The sequence below is a fragment of the Temnothorax nylanderi genome, unplaced genomic scaffold (assembly GCF_030848795.1).
Source record: "Temnothorax nylanderi isolate EJ_2023f unplaced genomic scaffold, tnyl_v1.0 TNYL_tig0309_pilon, whole genome shotgun sequence".
Taxonomy (NCBI): Eukaryota; Metazoa; Arthropoda; class Insecta; order Hymenoptera; family Formicidae; genus Temnothorax; species Temnothorax nylanderi.
Window position 1 is genome coordinate 63,925 of NW_027249371.1, and position 16,357 is coordinate 80,281.

Genomic DNA, 16,357 nt, shown 5'->3' on the forward strand with positions numbered 1-16,357 from the left:
TGGCAAAATTCTGCGAGAGAGAAGGACATATGTACATTCATATCGCTTTCTCTTGCTTTTGCCTCTTGCCAAGAAATGGGCGAAATGGCGAACCAACCAAAAGTTGCTATCGTATGGCCAGACTCTGATTATTGATTACTGATTACTGATTACTGATTACTGATTACTGATTACTGATCAAGTGATCAGAGGAACTCTACGTCCCACGAAAATCGCCGGCATTGCGCCTCTTCAGGCTTTCTCTCTGCTAGGACCGCTAGGACGTCTAGGGCCGGTATTCATAATCGGGGCTCTGCGTCTGCGACTGGTTCATGACGCCGACTATGAATACCGGCCTAGGACCTAGGACTCTAGTTCGCGAACATAAACCATAGCACGGACACGAACCATGTCCACTGCGCGTCAATGATTCCTTTCCTGAGGTAAGGGGGGAACATAGAAGATTTGTATGTTCCCTTCTTATCCCAGGAAAGGAATCATTGACGCGCAGTGTACCGTTACCGAGCGAAATGGACGTAGACACGTAGTTGACGTCCACTTTCTCAGGGGGCAGCCGGGGCAGGCCGAAGCCGAAAATGTGACTTCCGCCGGCTTCAGAAAGATTAAAGAGATGGCGGCTGGTTAAGATAAGAAAGACGTAAACGGCACGGCCGGCACGCGGGTCGCGGGCCAATGAACTGTCAGAGTGTCAGGTCAGTGTCGGTGGCGTGTGGCGTCAGTGGCGTGGCGTAGTGCTCGACGCTCGACGTGCTCGGTGCTCGTACTGTCGTACTGCGCTGTAGCTGTATTGCGCGTGGTGCTGTGGTGCATACAATTGTATATATATGTATAACTGCACGAACAACGTCCACTGCGACTGCGATCTCAACGATCGAGAATCGCCGGTGATGGTGATAGCCCGTATGCCGTATATGTATGGTTGAGGTTGAGGTTGAGGTTGAGGTTGAGCGCGCGTGTATATGGTTGAGGCTGCCACGCTGCCACGCTGCTAAAGCTAAACTCGAACGATTCGCGCGACGCTCCGGCGGCTCCGGCTCCGGCTCCTCCTCCTCGTCGGCGTCGCTCGTCCCGGTACTCCCGACTCCCGGGCCGTGGCAACTGGGCCAACTGGCAACCGCGGCAACGTCCGAGGACGAGGAGCACAAGAGTTTTGCCCACGCACGCAACATTGTAATATCGTATGCCTGCCTTTTGTAATACACGCTAATAGATAATCGAGATACCCACGCCGAGCCGCGCCGCGCCGCGCCGCGCCGCGCCGGCAGCCGAGATGCAGTGGCCCTCGCTCAGCGTTATTCTTTCCGAGATATTTCTGGCGTATATCGTCTACTCGATATACACGCTGTCGCTGCTGTTCGTGTCGCCGGCCTGCGAGGATGGCAAGCCGTGTCTCGAGTCGTACCTGAGCGAACGGCCGCGGTTGGATCTATACATGTACAGCTCCATCAGGAGAAATCCTGCCAGCAGAGACGTCGATCTCGTATACTCGGGGCAAAACTTCGATTACGATCAAACGCAAACCATGTGAGCATTTCCGCGTCGTTTATAGTCGGGCTGTCATAGTCAGCTCCCTTTGAGCATCCATCCCTCGATCAACTCGGTTGACCTTCTTGGGCAGCTTGAGCTATCGCTCTCGCCAGTCTCGCCTTCCTTTCCTCTTGTCTTCTCTGCTGATCTGCTCTGACAATGAAGGAGTAGGATGCCAGAGGGAGGGAGAGAGAGAGAGAGAGAGAGAGAGAGACCGCCCGCGCCGCTCATGTGAATTAACCAACTTTTTTTCTTGCAGTCCAGTGACCCTGACCGTACCAGGCGACACACGGCGAAATGGAACATTGTTCTTGCATATATTATTAACGCCTCCCTCCGTAAAACGGAGCAGGACGTTTGTTGATTTGCAAAAAGTAATGTGATACGTAATATTATGAAATATATATGGTAACATCTCTCTTCCTGACTGCTCTACATTACATAATTCCATCTTTACAGGATATATTTACCTCGTATACCGCTATTAAAATGACACAATACGTAGTACCTGAGGCAGAAGCGTTCAAGTTGTTGGGCGACAAGAGCCATGGTACGAAAAAAGTTACGAGCCAGATTGTCGTGCGTCCAGTCTCACACGTGAAAAGTCGCGTGACTTTTACAATAATGACGGACAACGTTATGCTTCCTATATACGGCATGCCTGCCGAGCTCGTCAACCACATCAAGTACATAAATTTTTATCTTGACCGCGTAACTCGCGTAAAATAGCATACTTAACCCAAGTTACCCAAGCAGCGTCGGCTTGGCAAGGCAAGTCAGTTAAAGACGACGCGACGTCTCATCACCTTGCTTGTTTGTTGCAGAATAATTGGCAAACGGACATTCTTGCCGATTGTAAATTGCGATTTTTTACAAACGCGACATCGGGACCTTAAGCGAATTACCCCGCAAAATTATACGACGAACGTCGCGGTAGAATATTCGCCCGTGTCTCTAGGAAAATTAAGATTGGTGCTGCACGTGCAGGCGACCATGGAGAATCTGAGGAATCTCGGCTTCTCCGACAAAGACATCGATGAAGTAAAGGGCATCTTTGCTGACACCAACGTCTACTTATTGGGTGGAACATTCTTCATCGCGGCTGTACACGTGAGTACGACAAGTACGGATTGTTACGTGCGTCTCGCGAAAACCGAAAGAAATGAGAGAGGGGAAAGAAAAGAAAGAGAAAGGACAGCGCCAATCTTCCGTGTTACAGTTGTTGTTTGATTTTCTTGCTATTAAAAATGATGTCAGTTTTTGGCGGAAGAAGAGTAATCTCATAGGCCTCAGCAAATGGACCGTGATATGGCGTGCCTTCAGTCAGACTGTCATTTTCCTTTATCTTTGCGACGAAGGTTCTTCCTTGCTCATTCTCATTCCGACCGGTATCAGCACTGTTATCGAGGTGCGTATACATGTTACGGTATCCTATGACATATATTTATTTATATCAGCATGGTTATCACGGATCGTGTAATGCGTATAACGTTTTTTTCTTTTTCTTTTTCTTTTCTTAGCTGTGGAAATTAAAAAAGATGTCGAGAGTGGAATTGATTAGCAGCGGTAGCATTTTGCCAAGAATACGATTTAAAACTGACCGCATTGACGCAGCAGAGGTGAAAACTAGAGAGTTTGATGCTGAGAGTATGCGTTATCTAAGTTACTTGTTATATCCATTAGTTATCATTGGTGCAATCTACTCGTTACTTTATCAGCCGCATAAAAGGTAAACAACCACTTTTCTCCAAGTCTAAAACGAAAAATATATACGTACGAAATAATCTTTTATATCTTGGAGATAGAAATAAATTGTGAATTAAATTGTTTTGAGTTACAGCTGGTATTCTTGGAGCATAAATTCCTTAGTGAATGGAGTTTACGCATTTGGATTCCTCTTTATGCTGCCGCAGTTGTTCGTTAATTATAAATTGAAATCCGTGGCGCATCTGCCATGGAGGGCGTTCATGTACAAGGCATTTAACACTTTCATCGACGACGTGTTTGCTTTCATTATAACGATGCCGACAGCGCACAGAATAGCGTGTTTCAGAGATGACGCCGTTTTTCTGATTTATCTCTATCAAAGATGGTAAGAGAATTTATTCGTTTAACGTGAAATTCATGCCGAGTGCCGCTGAACGTTCGCGATTTACTTTGAACGATGGAGATTAGATTTTAATGAAATGGAGAAATGGTTCGGGCATCGACTTTTGATAATGCCCATATCGGCCCATATGTCGAGATCGAAAAGTGATTTCCTTCGGGGACAATTAAATCCAATTTTCATGAATTTGTGCTCAAATATCTACAAATATCTGCATTCGAGATCAACTTGCGAATAGATTTACCAAACTGGATAACTCTCTCTCTCTCTCAAACGGTTCTTTCTCCTAACGGAATTTTCTACCTGAAGGCAAGCACAATTCAAAAAATGTGTTTTTTCTATCCTCTCGGGTTTTCATTATTTTTTTACCTGACCATTGTGATCTGAAGCGGAAACAGCTACGTCATCAATTCTTGGAAGGACCTAAACCTAAACCTATCTCCCTCGTTCGAAAATTTGTTATTCCTCATTGCTACTTGCTACTTGCTACTTGTTCAGTAGTATTCGGCGTGAGCGGCACATCGCGTTACGGCCTTTCCATCCGAAGCGTCACGTATGTATCGATCAATATTTTAGAACGTAAAAAAAAAGTTTGTCAACACTGCCCACAGGTTATACCCGGTGGATAAATCACGTGTGGATACTGATACGATTACAGAAGAAGCTGTCGATTTCGGCAACAATACGAACAAAAAAACAAATTAACCATTCCTATTGTTTACTGTTATTGTTTGTCTTCGTTACCTAGAACCTGAAACTTTCGTAATATCATGTTGAAGCGTTATTACGTGCTGACAAACAGTATTTATATCGCTAATGTGAAAATTTAACTAATATACGCATACAATTGTTACGAAAAATATATCTTATAAATTTCTTTTTATCACCTAGAGAGTACCGTTGTAATTTTTCATTTTTTTTTTCATTTTTTTTTTTTTTAATGATCCGGCAACGGATTTTGCAATTCACGTATAATCGATGCGATAATATTATCTATAATGTTCTCGGCGTGACGCGTTCAATGACCAGAGTGTGACAAAGGACTCGTAGAAGGAAATTATATAACATGCAACGTCGAACACGGCAGGAAAAAGTCAAATAACGGCACATTCCTTGTTCGGACGCTCATTTAGCAGGTGTTATATGTCATCAGGCTACTTCTAGGTATGATTATATTTGATACGTGCGTAAGAAAATACTTTGACTGTGTTGCCCGATAACGAGGGACCATGAATCATTTAAATCTAATCTAACGCGATAACGCGTCAGTGTTTCGATATCCACTGATATAATAGGAGAGAAACAGTCCGAGAAGTCTTCTCTCAAATTGTGTACGCGCGCGTGTATGTGTGTGTGTGTGTGTGTGTGTGTGTGTGTGTGTGTGTGCGCGCGCGTGCGTGTGCGTGTGTGTATATATATATATATATATTCTTTACATTTACAGCTTAAACGGAAATTCATATTGCAAACTGTAATACTTGTGTGCCACGTTACAATACAAGACAACTAATGGCGTACATTATGTGCGTCATACAAATGATAATTCTGATCATTCTTTCTATATGGATTTATCTCTGGTTCATGGGTTTAGGTAAGACGGTCGAGGCAAATAAGTTATATAACTCCATCTTTTTTTCTTTTGTATCAGAATAATATATGCGTGCTAATGAAAGCTATGGCTCGCTCTATTAGTTTTGAGATAATGTAGTAATAATCGATCATTAATGAAATCATGCGTTTGCATTATTGCGTTTTAAATTAACATGTTTCTGTAGATATACAGTTTTTTCTAAAGCGATGGTGGGCTCTTTTGTGCATCTCGAAGGAAAAGAAAACAGAGAAAAGTATACTCAAAGACAGCGACGTGATATCCAATATAAAGAAGTTTTTGAAACCATGCTCGGATAATCCGAAAATTATTATAGACGAGAGCGTAAGTAGTGCGCTGAGTAATTCGTGAACAGATTAATCGCATGCGAAATGAATTTCTAAACTCATTTATATGACACAGAGTTGCGATAGTGTATCCTTCTATGGTGCCGATCAAAAAGGTAATTCGTTATTTGTTAAAATGGATCACAGAGGATATCATATAGCAGAACTGATCTTGCAAGTGACCCTATCGGATGGCCGAGTCTACGTACTACCTGGTAAAATTCATTTGACACAATTACTACATAGTACATAACCGAAAATACAGTGCTCTAATGATACTCGTTTTGAATGCGCGCAGATTATCCCGATACAATTACGATGGAGGGTACAGGCCAAAAATGGTCAGCATCGGGCCTAAAGATCGAGTTGTTGGAACCCCGACAACGTTGGAGAATTACGTACAATAGCTTCCTCCGAAACCAATGTCGAGGAGATATATCCGACGACGACAATGTGGAACATATTCGTCTAAATTTTATGTGAGTAAAGTAGTAAAGGCAAAATTAAAGTTGTAAAATATAAAAAAAGAAAGTACATAATACAAGAGAGGTGCGCAATTGATCGAATATAAATATCCTGTTTTTTACAGACACATCCTGATATAGATATGTATATTCTGTTTTTCAGATTTATCGGCAAGCCCCGATCGTTAGAATGGCCAGGCGACTGGAGTACTTATTTGCACGCGGATGCTTTAGCACGTGAACCATGGAAGAGTCCTGATTGGATGCACAAAATGTAAAAGTTAACAACGTCAATGTAGTTGACGCGTTATGCGCTAACACTCCTTCGTTTCAGTTTAACATACCCTAAGCCTAAGCTTTCTTTCTTTCTTTCTTTCTGTCGATACTACAGTAAATTAATAGATTACACCGGTTTCGATCTATGGGGATCCATTATCGGGCAGATAACGTTCAAAGATTCAAATTCGAGTGAGTTTTATTTACGAGGACTCTGCCAGCGACGTTGGGGTAAACACGAATCTTATCAATTTCATCGAACTGTCACATTTTTTGGTGTGACACGACACGGAGCGATGTATTATCTTGGTGTGAGCAATACCAAACATAGCTTTTCACAGTAAGACAAAATAAATATTCTAATAACATCGTGTTAAGATATCATCGTTAAGTTATTGTTACGTCGTTTTTGATAAAGCTTCCTATGTGAAGAAATTCCAACTATTTCTACATCCATTGCGTCACCATTGTTTTAGCCTCCTTTACGAGATATTATACGATTGCATCATATAGGGAGTTTTATCATTATACACAAGTATAATGATGAATATTTTTTAAATACGCGCAGTAATCTTAAAACTATAGAAAATCATACGTTAATCATAATTCGTGAAACGAAATTCATTGCAGCATGCAATTTGGACACCTCGAGGAAGCTGGAGGGACAATAGCCAAAATTGATTGGACAGATCTGAAACTGAGCGATTTTGAAAGAGAAGATACGGTTCCCATGAACTACAAAATTGCATTTACAGGTTTTTATTCTGCCAGAATCGTTGTCGATGATGTACAAACCTCATCACGCGTGTTGCATCGTACAAGATGTTGTTAAAAGGCATAACGCTACGTTAACGTTCGCACACCATTGTTTGTCTTTCACTTTCCAGCGGCTGGGAAACGGCACAGCTCCGTTATCAATTACTCGGTAGGCAACGCAATAACCTGTTACAATGGCCAGCCACGGTGTTGGACTTGTACAACTCGTAATTTGCGTGTACAACTGAACGGCAGCACAGGTACGTCGACGTAATAATTCGCCATTTTATCAAAATTGAAATTGACCTTATATCCACAAAGCGGGGCCACAAACAGTCGTGAATCCATATCTGTCAAATGTACAGGTGTTGGGCTGATGATTACGTGCTACCCATATACTGGCCCAAGGCAAACCAAGACTTCGATCGCGAATATTCAACATATAACGCGGCCCGATACATTTGCGCAAAAAGACAAATATATTCTACATTTTACTGACAAACAATGTCAAAATGAAGGCGTCGTCGGAGGAAAGGGATATTCTCTTGCGACTTTGACATCTATTATCAGCGATGACGTATGTACTCGTGGGATACATTGTTGCTCGCTAAAGAAATTTGTCATGTGCAAAATTTATTTCCGTTTGTAGTTTACGGTACCTCGAGGCTTCTGCGTAACGAGCCTTGCTCTGGAACGACAATTGCAACATCACGAACAATTGCAAAACTTGATCACCGATATAATAGATATTAGCCGTTGCAAAAAGAAAGAGGACCTCGAAAGCTACTGTCAAAAGTACGTGTCTAACATTTCGTATGTGTAAAAATATATATCGCGGCTATAATTAATAAACTTGTCCTTTATTTCTCAGGGCGGTGTCTATTATTCAGAGCACTCCTGTCGAAGAGGAAATTGCAAAAGCGATATTACAAAGTTTGGAGGAATTAGAGTCGTCTGCGAGTGAAAGAAACGCACATGTCCAGCGTTACGCCGTAAGATCTAGCGCGGTTGGAGAAGACAGCGAGGAAACTTCAGCTGCTGGTCAAAACTCGACGTATTTAGGTGTGAAGGATGCGAATGACGTTATCAGATGCGTTGCTAAATGCTGGGCAAGCTTATTCTCATATCAAAGCGTCGAATACAGGTAATTTACTCTTCTACAATGTTACCTCGAATTCGTATATGTTTCTATGTTTCTTTGAATCGATTGCAGACGGCAGAACGGACTACCGATAAAAGCATCAATGGGTGTTTGCGTTCAGAGAATGGTCGACGCGGAAGCGGCTGGCGTCATGTTTATCAGACATCCTACAACCGGGGATCCGTCCAGCATTATTATTACAGCCAATTACGGCTTAGGAGAGGTCATGATCAATTGATATTAGAAATACCATTTCGTACGATATAATAGCGGTTTACAAAACTATTCGACACGCATTTTTAATTTGAATTTCAAATTGATATTTCGTATTTTTGGTAATAGTTGCAACAAATTCCTGATATATATATATATATATATATATATATATATATATATAATTTGTTTTACATACGCACGCGCGCACACGCTCACGCACAAATATAAAAGTATAAATATTATATATATATATATATACAAGTACTTCTCACTAGTATATAAATAACATACCTCGTCCTAATGTAGCATTTTTTTTTACAGACGGTAGTATCAGGGAAAGTCGAGCCTGATACTTTGACGATTCGTAGAAAGTGGGACAACACTCTAACTGTAGGTGCCTTGGAGCTGGGAAATAAAAAACAGAAGATCTTGCTTGGTGACGATGGCGGCGTAACTGCGAGCGATCTAAGTGAACAGGAGAGTAAGAAGATCTCGATATCTGATACAACCGCTCTGCGATTAGCTAAAATAGGATTGCGCTTGGAATCGCTTTTTGGGTCTGCTCGAGATGTGGAATGGGCGGTTATCGGCGAGCGAATATATCTATTGCAAGCACGGCCTATCACAACAATTAACGCATGGACAGATTTCGAGATAATACACGAGTTAGACTCGGGAGTACCTTGCGACGTCGATCTTATGTCTTTTGCCAATGTCGGGGAAGTGTTTCCATATCCCATTACTCCTCTGTCGATCTCTACGGTTATGAAAGTTTTGAATCTATCGCTTAGCGCGAAATTCAACAAGTTTGATAGTATTTATCTTCATATAGTCGGTATGAGGTGCGCGATAAATTACTCAGATGTAAGTAATTTGTTACTTAGATTTCTCTGCATCTGTCGTTTACGTAATCTCTCTAACAGTGGATGAGTGGACGAGTCTAAATTAATCTCTCTTTCTATTCTTTCTTTCAGTCGATTTTGCAAGATGTTAGTAAGGAGATAACGATGATGAATAAAATGATAGACTTAGCCGTGTGCGGACGTGTAGTAACGTCGCCCGAAATGCACGAGGCAGCGATAGAGAAATACGGTATCGTGAGCAAATGGCGGTCAATATATATGCTATACGAAATGTTGAAATCAGCGTGGACGAATGAAGCGACGGTGCAAAGAACGATCGATATATTTAACAATTATGCTCTGGATGCTAATGAATTTGATACACCTCACAATTTGTACAGTACCTTAAATAAGAAATACGGAGAAATCTTCCTAGTAAGTTATCAGGCACCGAATCCGAAGACCCCAAGTGAATATCCTTACTTAAATTCAACTATGCCTAACGACATTAAATTACGTATTCATGGATTTCAGTTAGGAAAAGGTCACAACATGGTGTCCCTGGTGAGCGTATCTTTCCAGATGATAGCGATGTCGTTTTTAACAAAGGGAAACAATGACTTTACGTCCGATCATCTTGCGGACATTGCCATTCTACTGAGTTCGTGTAACAATGTTATCAGTACCGAAGTGCCAATAGCTCTCGGCAAAATAGCGGCATGCATCAGAAAGAGCGGCAAAGCGAATGAGTTTAGCAAAATTGAGACCGCGAACGTTATGGACTGGTTGAAATTAAATTGCCCTCCGGCTATGGAAAAACTAGAAGCTTTTTTCAACACGCACGGTCACAGATGCGTTCACGAATTAGATTTATTCGCGGAACCTTGGGTACTTAAACCTGATAGTATCATCAATACGATTCAGGTATGGTAATTTGAATTATTTACAAAGAGAATTAAAGATCATTTAAATGGAACGGTAACACAACGTACATGTATGTACCCTATTATTTTGCAGGTGCTAGCAACATCCATCGAAGAAAATTACGTGAGTAAAACGCTTAGCGTGCAGGAAACCGTAGCATCTTTAAAGACGCCCGTGTCACCGTTTGTCAAGCTGCTCCTGCGGCAAATAGTACCCTTTTGTCGAACAGCTGTTACGAAGAGAGAAATGACAAAAAACGTAACTGTATCTGCTGTACATACATTGCGACTAGCCTACAGACGACTTGGTGCTTTGATGGTTGCGGAAAATTATATACCTGATGAACATCTCATATTTTTCCTGACGCATCAAGAGATCGGGCAACTCTTGAACAATCATAATTCATTACTCGTACGAAAGTAAGTCTGAATTTACACTGATGTTTTCTTTTATTATTATCATATTATTATTCATTGTATCACTTTTCATCCTCTGTATCGTAACATTTGCTATATATATATATATATAATATATATATCTGAAATCTTTCAGAGCACTACGTAGAAGAAAGATTTACCAGCAAGTAGCAAAACTTGAATATCCGGAATTCAACACTGGCATGCCCGTGCCAATACAGGTTTGTTATAAATGTGGAGAGCCGAGTCGAGTCGAGTCGAGTGTCGAGTCGAGCCAATGTCACTTCTCTATCGTACTATCCAGAAAAATTCCATTACCTTCAACATATTTTTATCGTATCTCTAAGATTATATCACGTACTTTTTATCACAGAGGACTCTCGATGTCTCGCCCTATGAAGGATGTACAAAGATTGAAGGTACCTCAGTTTGCGGCGGTTCTGTGCTAGGTAGAGCGTGCGTGATAATCGACTTGTCCGAAGCGAAAAATATACAGCACGGAGATATTTTGATTACACACTGCACCGATATTGGTTGGAGTCCATATTTTCCATTATTGGCTGGAATTGTAACGGAGTTGGGTGGTCTTATAAGTCATGGCGCCGTTGTAGCGAGAGAATATGGTCTTCCTTGCATCGTTGGTGCTAAAAACGCTACTCAAGTTTTTCAAATGGGTAAAGTTTCTCATATTGCGTTGTGTATAAAACAATCTACGCCACTTGAGATTTTCTTTTTATTAATGCTTATCTTCCTTTTGATTTTACACAACATAGCCTTCTTTTATCTTTTCCGTTTCAGGTGACACTGTATTATTAGCTGGAGACATTGGTACATTACAACTGATTGAAAAAGCCTAATTACTCAACTCGATGTACGAGATAAATGGTGGGAACAGATTTCCATCGTTATTATCTTGTAATAACTATTGCGAATATACCTTAGAAAAAAAGTTTTATGTGGATATCACTTGACGCGTGCCACGTCAATATTCTTTGAAATATATTCAACTTTTATAAAGATATAAGAAACAGAAAATATAATAAAATAGGTTACATAGCGGGTGAAAGCCTTGGCTTTACAATGGCAATCAAACGGAAATCAATCGCGAGGTCGCGAGCTTGTCGCGGATTCGACATTCCATGCCCACTGTACAATGTACCGCATCCAATGTGCATACGTAAATACGATAATAGGATTTTAAATAATTTAACAATTACAACGTCCCCGTAGTTATTACGTACTACTTTGGTCGTTATGAATCATACAGTGGTAACGCGTTCGGGATCTGCCGTTAAATAACGAACATTTTCCGTTACCTCGCTGACAAGACAGGACAGCTGCAGTCGCATACACGTCGTGACTTTTAACAAAAGAGCGTCTATTCTCATGCGATCTTCCTTGTTCGCGGGTTGAGGTATCGCGTCCAGAGCTTCCTCGAAAAAGCTTCTGCTTACAAGAGAGAAAGAGAGAAAGATCAACTTAAATTTCTTAAAACAGGTTCAACACACAATTTTTACGGAAGCGATAAATACTCTATTTTCGATACCCAATCATTACCTCGCTCTGCTTGTGCTGTAGACCTGCAGGGCGTTTCTCAAGAGTATTATATCCGTTCGAGCTTGAATTATTCCAGCCGGACGAAATTGCGTAACACATGACATGAGTCGCGCGAGTTCCTCCGCTATGGTCTCTATTATGTGGGACAGAATCCGTTGTAACAGAGCTGGGGCGACTCGGCGTACCTGCGAATAGATAGCATCAGCATAGCAACGCGATATAACAAACAACATCTCTGGAGAGAATTTGCTGCCACATCACAATCATCTATTACCTCCGCGTGTACCGCAATTAGATTAGCCAATATTTCTTGGGCATACGGCTTCAGATGGGTCGGTTCCGTATCAAAGTCCCATTCCAAACCGCCTAAATACATGCTAGGCTCTATCGTACCGACGAGTGGATCGCAACGGCGTTCTAGATACGCTTCCAGAACGGCGCTATCCAGCGTCTCCAGTTGTGTCCAATCGGAGTTCCATCCGACCGCGGTAGATAATTCCGGGTAGCCTTGCGCTTTCAGGGCATCTCCGATTCTTGGTAAAACGATATTTAGCGTGTATCGTATATTGCTTAACGAGATTAAGAGACACTGCTCCCACGTCTGACAAGAAATTTATATACATTTTATAGTATGTGAAAGCAAAAGGACTGTTACGGACTATTACTGTGTGTATACGCCGTAAGCGTCGTATGACGTGAATTTATTGCTTACTGGTCCTTGATGCTTATTGACTTTGTTTTTATAGCCGGAAGGCGATCCGATCAATTGCGAAACCGACGTTTCATCGTTATCCATAGCTTCCTCGCAGCCACTAAACGCCAATTGTTGCAGGCACCGCGCGAACGATACGAATAATGTCTTGATAGTATTGTGATAGAGAATCTGATGGGCCGGATTACTGAAAAGCAGACCTTCTCTTGGACCGCAAGCAACTACCGTTTCTCGCGCATGTCTCGATATCGCCAAAACTATTTCCTCAAACAGATATGGCTGTCGGCATGAAATGACAACACGCACAATTAAGATGTAATATCCGTGTAATGTAAAAGCAGCAAATTGAGTCAAATTTCCAATTTTTGATATACCAGTCTCGTAACACCACCATCCTCATTCAAGTATTCCATCTGCCATGTTTCCCTTTGACTCAGAGCTGCTGTATTGTCCGTCCCTTGTTTGAAGAGAGCAATCAAACACTGCATCCTATGTTACGCGAAAAGTTAAATTGATATACTTATATGGATGTAGACATAGATATATAAATAATGAAGGATTTAAAATTGAATGGCCAATTGTGCAGTTCGAGTATACCTTAAATCCAATATAAACGATCCGAATATGTCGAGAGCTTCGCTGGGCAAATCCAGGTGTATCAAAGATGCGTACATTTGTCTGACGCAACGTAAAATATGTAAAAGCCACCGTGCCTCTACATTGTGACTGCACGTACTCTTCATGGCTCCCATGGCATGTTGCATATTCGATAAAACTAAATTCTATCGTGTGGACAATAATACATACATATATATATGTATATATGACGATACAGCTTACAAAGATAAAGCGATATTTACAAGTAATATTAATGCGCGCCATTATCGCGTTCTTTTCTTTTATATTATGGTAAAAAGATAAGTTTAAGACATGTAGAATACACACTTTAAAATGACTTTGCTTTTCCACGTCTACCGCTACATGTAGCTGCCCTGTGAAGTAACTTTGTCCCAATCTCCACAGGTCTGGCAACTGTTCGACCACGATATCGCAAATTGCTTCGACGCATGAGATTTGTGGCGGTGATGAGTCATCCCCGTTATTCTTCTGCTGCGAGCGTAAATGCTTGATAGTTAACGGTGTGTGGACCTTGGACACCTTAGTCGCGTCTTCACAATTAATTCTCGTCCATCCGTCCAAATGCTCGTATACGGCATTGGCAACGCTTTTCTCTAAATAATTTGCGTGTGAAACTGGAATATGATTTGAGATGATTATCTTCTCTCGATGCATAATGCAGATAATAAATATTACACGTCATATCATGGTAAAGATTAAAAGTGACTTCCTCGAACGATATCCATATTGACAACATGAGAGCAACAACAAATGAAGCTTTACATTCGTTTTAGATAAACACATACACACACACACCTATCGCGTCCCACGCCGGATCACCTTCGGCGTCGAGGTTGACGAGATTTCTAATAATCTTCTTGCGCTCCTCTAAACCGAATGGCATCTCTTGTAACTTTTTCCGTAACAACACTTTAAAATTACTAATTCTATTATCGATTTCCTCCAATACCCTTTTAAAGACATCTACCTCTGTATTTTTAAACAGATTCTTAACTCTGGCATAATCGTTAATTACGAGATCATAGTTGCCACGCTTGATGTTCCTCTCGATGTTTATTGGCATAGAAAAGAGAAATTTGTAACGTTGCATAACAGCCAACGCGTTACGGGTGGCATCGGCTCTGTCCCTCCTCGCTAATACATCATCGAATAATTTATTAGCCTCGGACATAGACTGCCTGATAGCGCTTTCCAATTTCTCCGTAGGATCGCTACCATAGCTCTTGACGTCTGCTTCAAATTGATCCTTTAGCGACATTATTGTGTCAAGTTGTTCCACTACCGCTCCTACATTGGCCTGCAATTGGTTTTGCAATTGAGAATAAATTTTTCAATTTTACACACGACACGACATACACTCTACATATGGGAAACTCTTTAGATTCGAAATGCTAAAAATGTCACGCTCATTCACCTTTAAAAATGACAATTGCCCTTCCTTCTGAGAGTTGACTTTTCTTCGAAGGTAAGCTAAACCAGCCTTTAAATCTTCCAAAGTCGTAGCATGATGATGTTGCAATAAAAACCATCCTGGATGAAATTTTTCGCTCGTAAGATCTCCACTTCCATCTCCAAAGAGTTCAATCAGCTCATCCTCGGGAAACTTTTTGCTTTAAGAAGAGAGACATATGCGATTAATTGTCGCACGACGCGACATCATATTGACACTCAGCTTATCGACGCTCATTGTCGCAGAAGATTTATAGAGATTTACTCGTTGCCCTCCACGCTGAGCCCTAAAGGATCTTCCTGTTGATAGTTTGTAGGCGACAAAGCCCTTCTACCCCAACCTAAACTCTGCATAGGTGCTTCCTCCACCCACACTGCCGACTCCTTCATCGGACCTATAGTCTCATGGTAACCGCGAAACTGTACCGTCGAAGTCCCCTGTCCTCCGCTTCGAGTCGTCACTATTATATCTCCGCGACCTTTGCAAGGTCCCGATCTCGCTATAATCTTGTTCGATGACTTCCATTCGGCCGAAAGCAGGCAGTCGCATCCGCATATCGTCAGTCCTGTGAAGCGATAGACATGAGTAATTATCGTGTTAGTATTGTATCGTAGCTCCGTTATAGGCAGAGTGCAGTGCAGACCAACCAAGCCCGAAGCCGAATAAGTCAAATATATCAATGTGGATTGATACTCATAGTTCCTTGACCTCCTTGCACGTACGTGTGTATTTATGTACTATTGTACTTGTACGTGCAAGGCATAGTACAAGTAAAATCTATTTGCAGATAAGTACGACCAATGTTTTATATCAATATGAGCACTCGAGTCCTTTCTATGTATTGTAATTGTGTAAATTTACAGATTTCTTTTAGAGAATTTAGGCACTAACCTATAAGGTCCTGAGCATTATTTCCTAAAAATTCGCCGCGCACTATCACCCGAGTACCAGGTGGGCCTTCCTTGGGTGATATTCCGGTGACTACGGGTGGAGGTCCCATTCCATCAGCGATAATATCGAAATTACGAAAACACCAACACTCAACTGCTTTCACCGTGCTTGACCGCTATCGGCGCTGTCAGCTGTCAGCTGTCAGCTGTCAATGCGCGGAGTCAATGGTCAATAAATGCTGTCAGCGTAGGTCTGTTCGGACTGTTCGTTTTCGCTGCACTACTGAACTAGTGCAACATAGTGCAACATAGTGCAATAAGTTAGAATGAAACATAGGCCTGTTCGTTTTAGCTCAACTTCTTGCACGGTTTATTTTTTCTCTTTTTCTCTCCAACGTGAGAAGAAAAGGAGGAAAGATGAACTGTGCAAGAAATTCAGTTAAAACGAACAGACCTAATATCATTTTCTTTCATTCTAACTTATTGCACTAGTTGCACTAGTTCA

General features: G+C 41.6%; 3 protein-coding genes across 6 annotated transcripts; 2 read left to right on the plus strand and 1 right to left on the minus strand.

Annotated features, from left to right (window-relative positions):
• Positions 1 to 586: 586 nt before the first annotated feature.
• On the plus strand, positions 587 to 4,526 carry LOC139781004 (lipid scramblase CLPTM1L). Of its 2 annotated transcripts, none has more exons than XM_071719779.1 (8): positions 587 to 1,524; positions 1,787 to 1,901; positions 1,987 to 2,213; positions 2,352 to 2,637; positions 2,747 to 2,935; positions 3,048 to 3,256; positions 3,368 to 3,619; positions 4,246 to 4,526. In XM_071719779.1, exons 1-8 carry the CDS (start codon positions 1,271 to 1,273, stop codon positions 4,337 to 4,339), a joined length of 1,626 nt encoding a protein of 541 aa, XP_071575880.1. In that variant the 5' UTR covers positions 587 to 1,270; the 3' UTR covers positions 4,340 to 4,526. The 2 variants fall into 2 exon arrangements, with proteins under 2 accessions (XP_071575880.1, XP_071575881.1); XM_071719780.1 differs by having other exon boundaries at positions 658 to 692.
• Positions 4,527 to 4,575: 49 nt separating this feature from the next.
• Positions 4,576 to 13,444, plus strand: LOC139781001 (rifampicin phosphotransferase-like). Of its 3 annotated transcripts, none has more exons than XM_071719769.1 (20): positions 4,576 to 4,798; positions 5,079 to 5,225; positions 5,410 to 5,567; positions 5,646 to 5,784; positions 5,868 to 6,048; positions 6,197 to 6,307; positions 6,425 to 6,649; positions 6,940 to 7,064; positions 7,197 to 7,325; positions 7,431 to 7,642; positions 7,715 to 7,860; positions 7,937 to 8,209; positions 8,279 to 8,429; positions 8,744 to 9,286; positions 9,397 to 9,699; positions 9,799 to 10,188; positions 10,282 to 10,607; positions 10,741 to 10,825; positions 10,978 to 11,278; positions 11,403 to 13,444. In XM_071719769.1, exons 2-20 carry the CDS (start codon positions 5,144 to 5,146, stop codon positions 11,459 to 11,461), a joined length of 3,939 nt encoding a protein of 1,312 aa, XP_071575870.1. In that variant the 5' UTR covers positions 4,576 to 4,798; positions 5,079 to 5,143; the 3' UTR covers positions 11,462 to 13,444. The 3 variants fall into 3 exon arrangements, with proteins under 3 accessions (XP_071575870.1, XP_071575872.1, XP_071575871.1); XM_071719770.1 differs by lacking the exon at positions 4,576 to 4,798 and adding an exon at positions 4,853 to 4,965; XM_071719771.1 differs by lacking the exon at positions 6,425 to 6,649 and having other exon boundaries at positions 4,577 to 4,798.
• Sec5 (secretory 5) lies at positions 11,324 to 16,115 on the minus strand. Its single transcript, XM_071719778.1, has 11 exons — positions 15,854 to 16,115; positions 15,227 to 15,527; positions 14,927 to 15,122; positions 14,308 to 14,809; positions 13,819 to 14,126; positions 13,471 to 13,655; positions 13,248 to 13,362; positions 12,874 to 13,152; positions 12,436 to 12,762; positions 12,162 to 12,346; positions 11,324 to 12,050 (listed from the first exon to the last, which is right to left on the minus strand). The coding sequence occupies exons 1-11, from the start codon at positions 15,960 to 15,962 to the stop codon at positions 11,864 to 11,866; spliced, it is 2,694 nt and encodes an 897-aa protein (XP_071575879.1). The 5' UTR covers positions 15,963 to 16,115; the 3' UTR covers positions 11,324 to 11,863.
• Between the last annotated feature and the right edge of the window lie 242 nt (positions 16,116 to 16,357).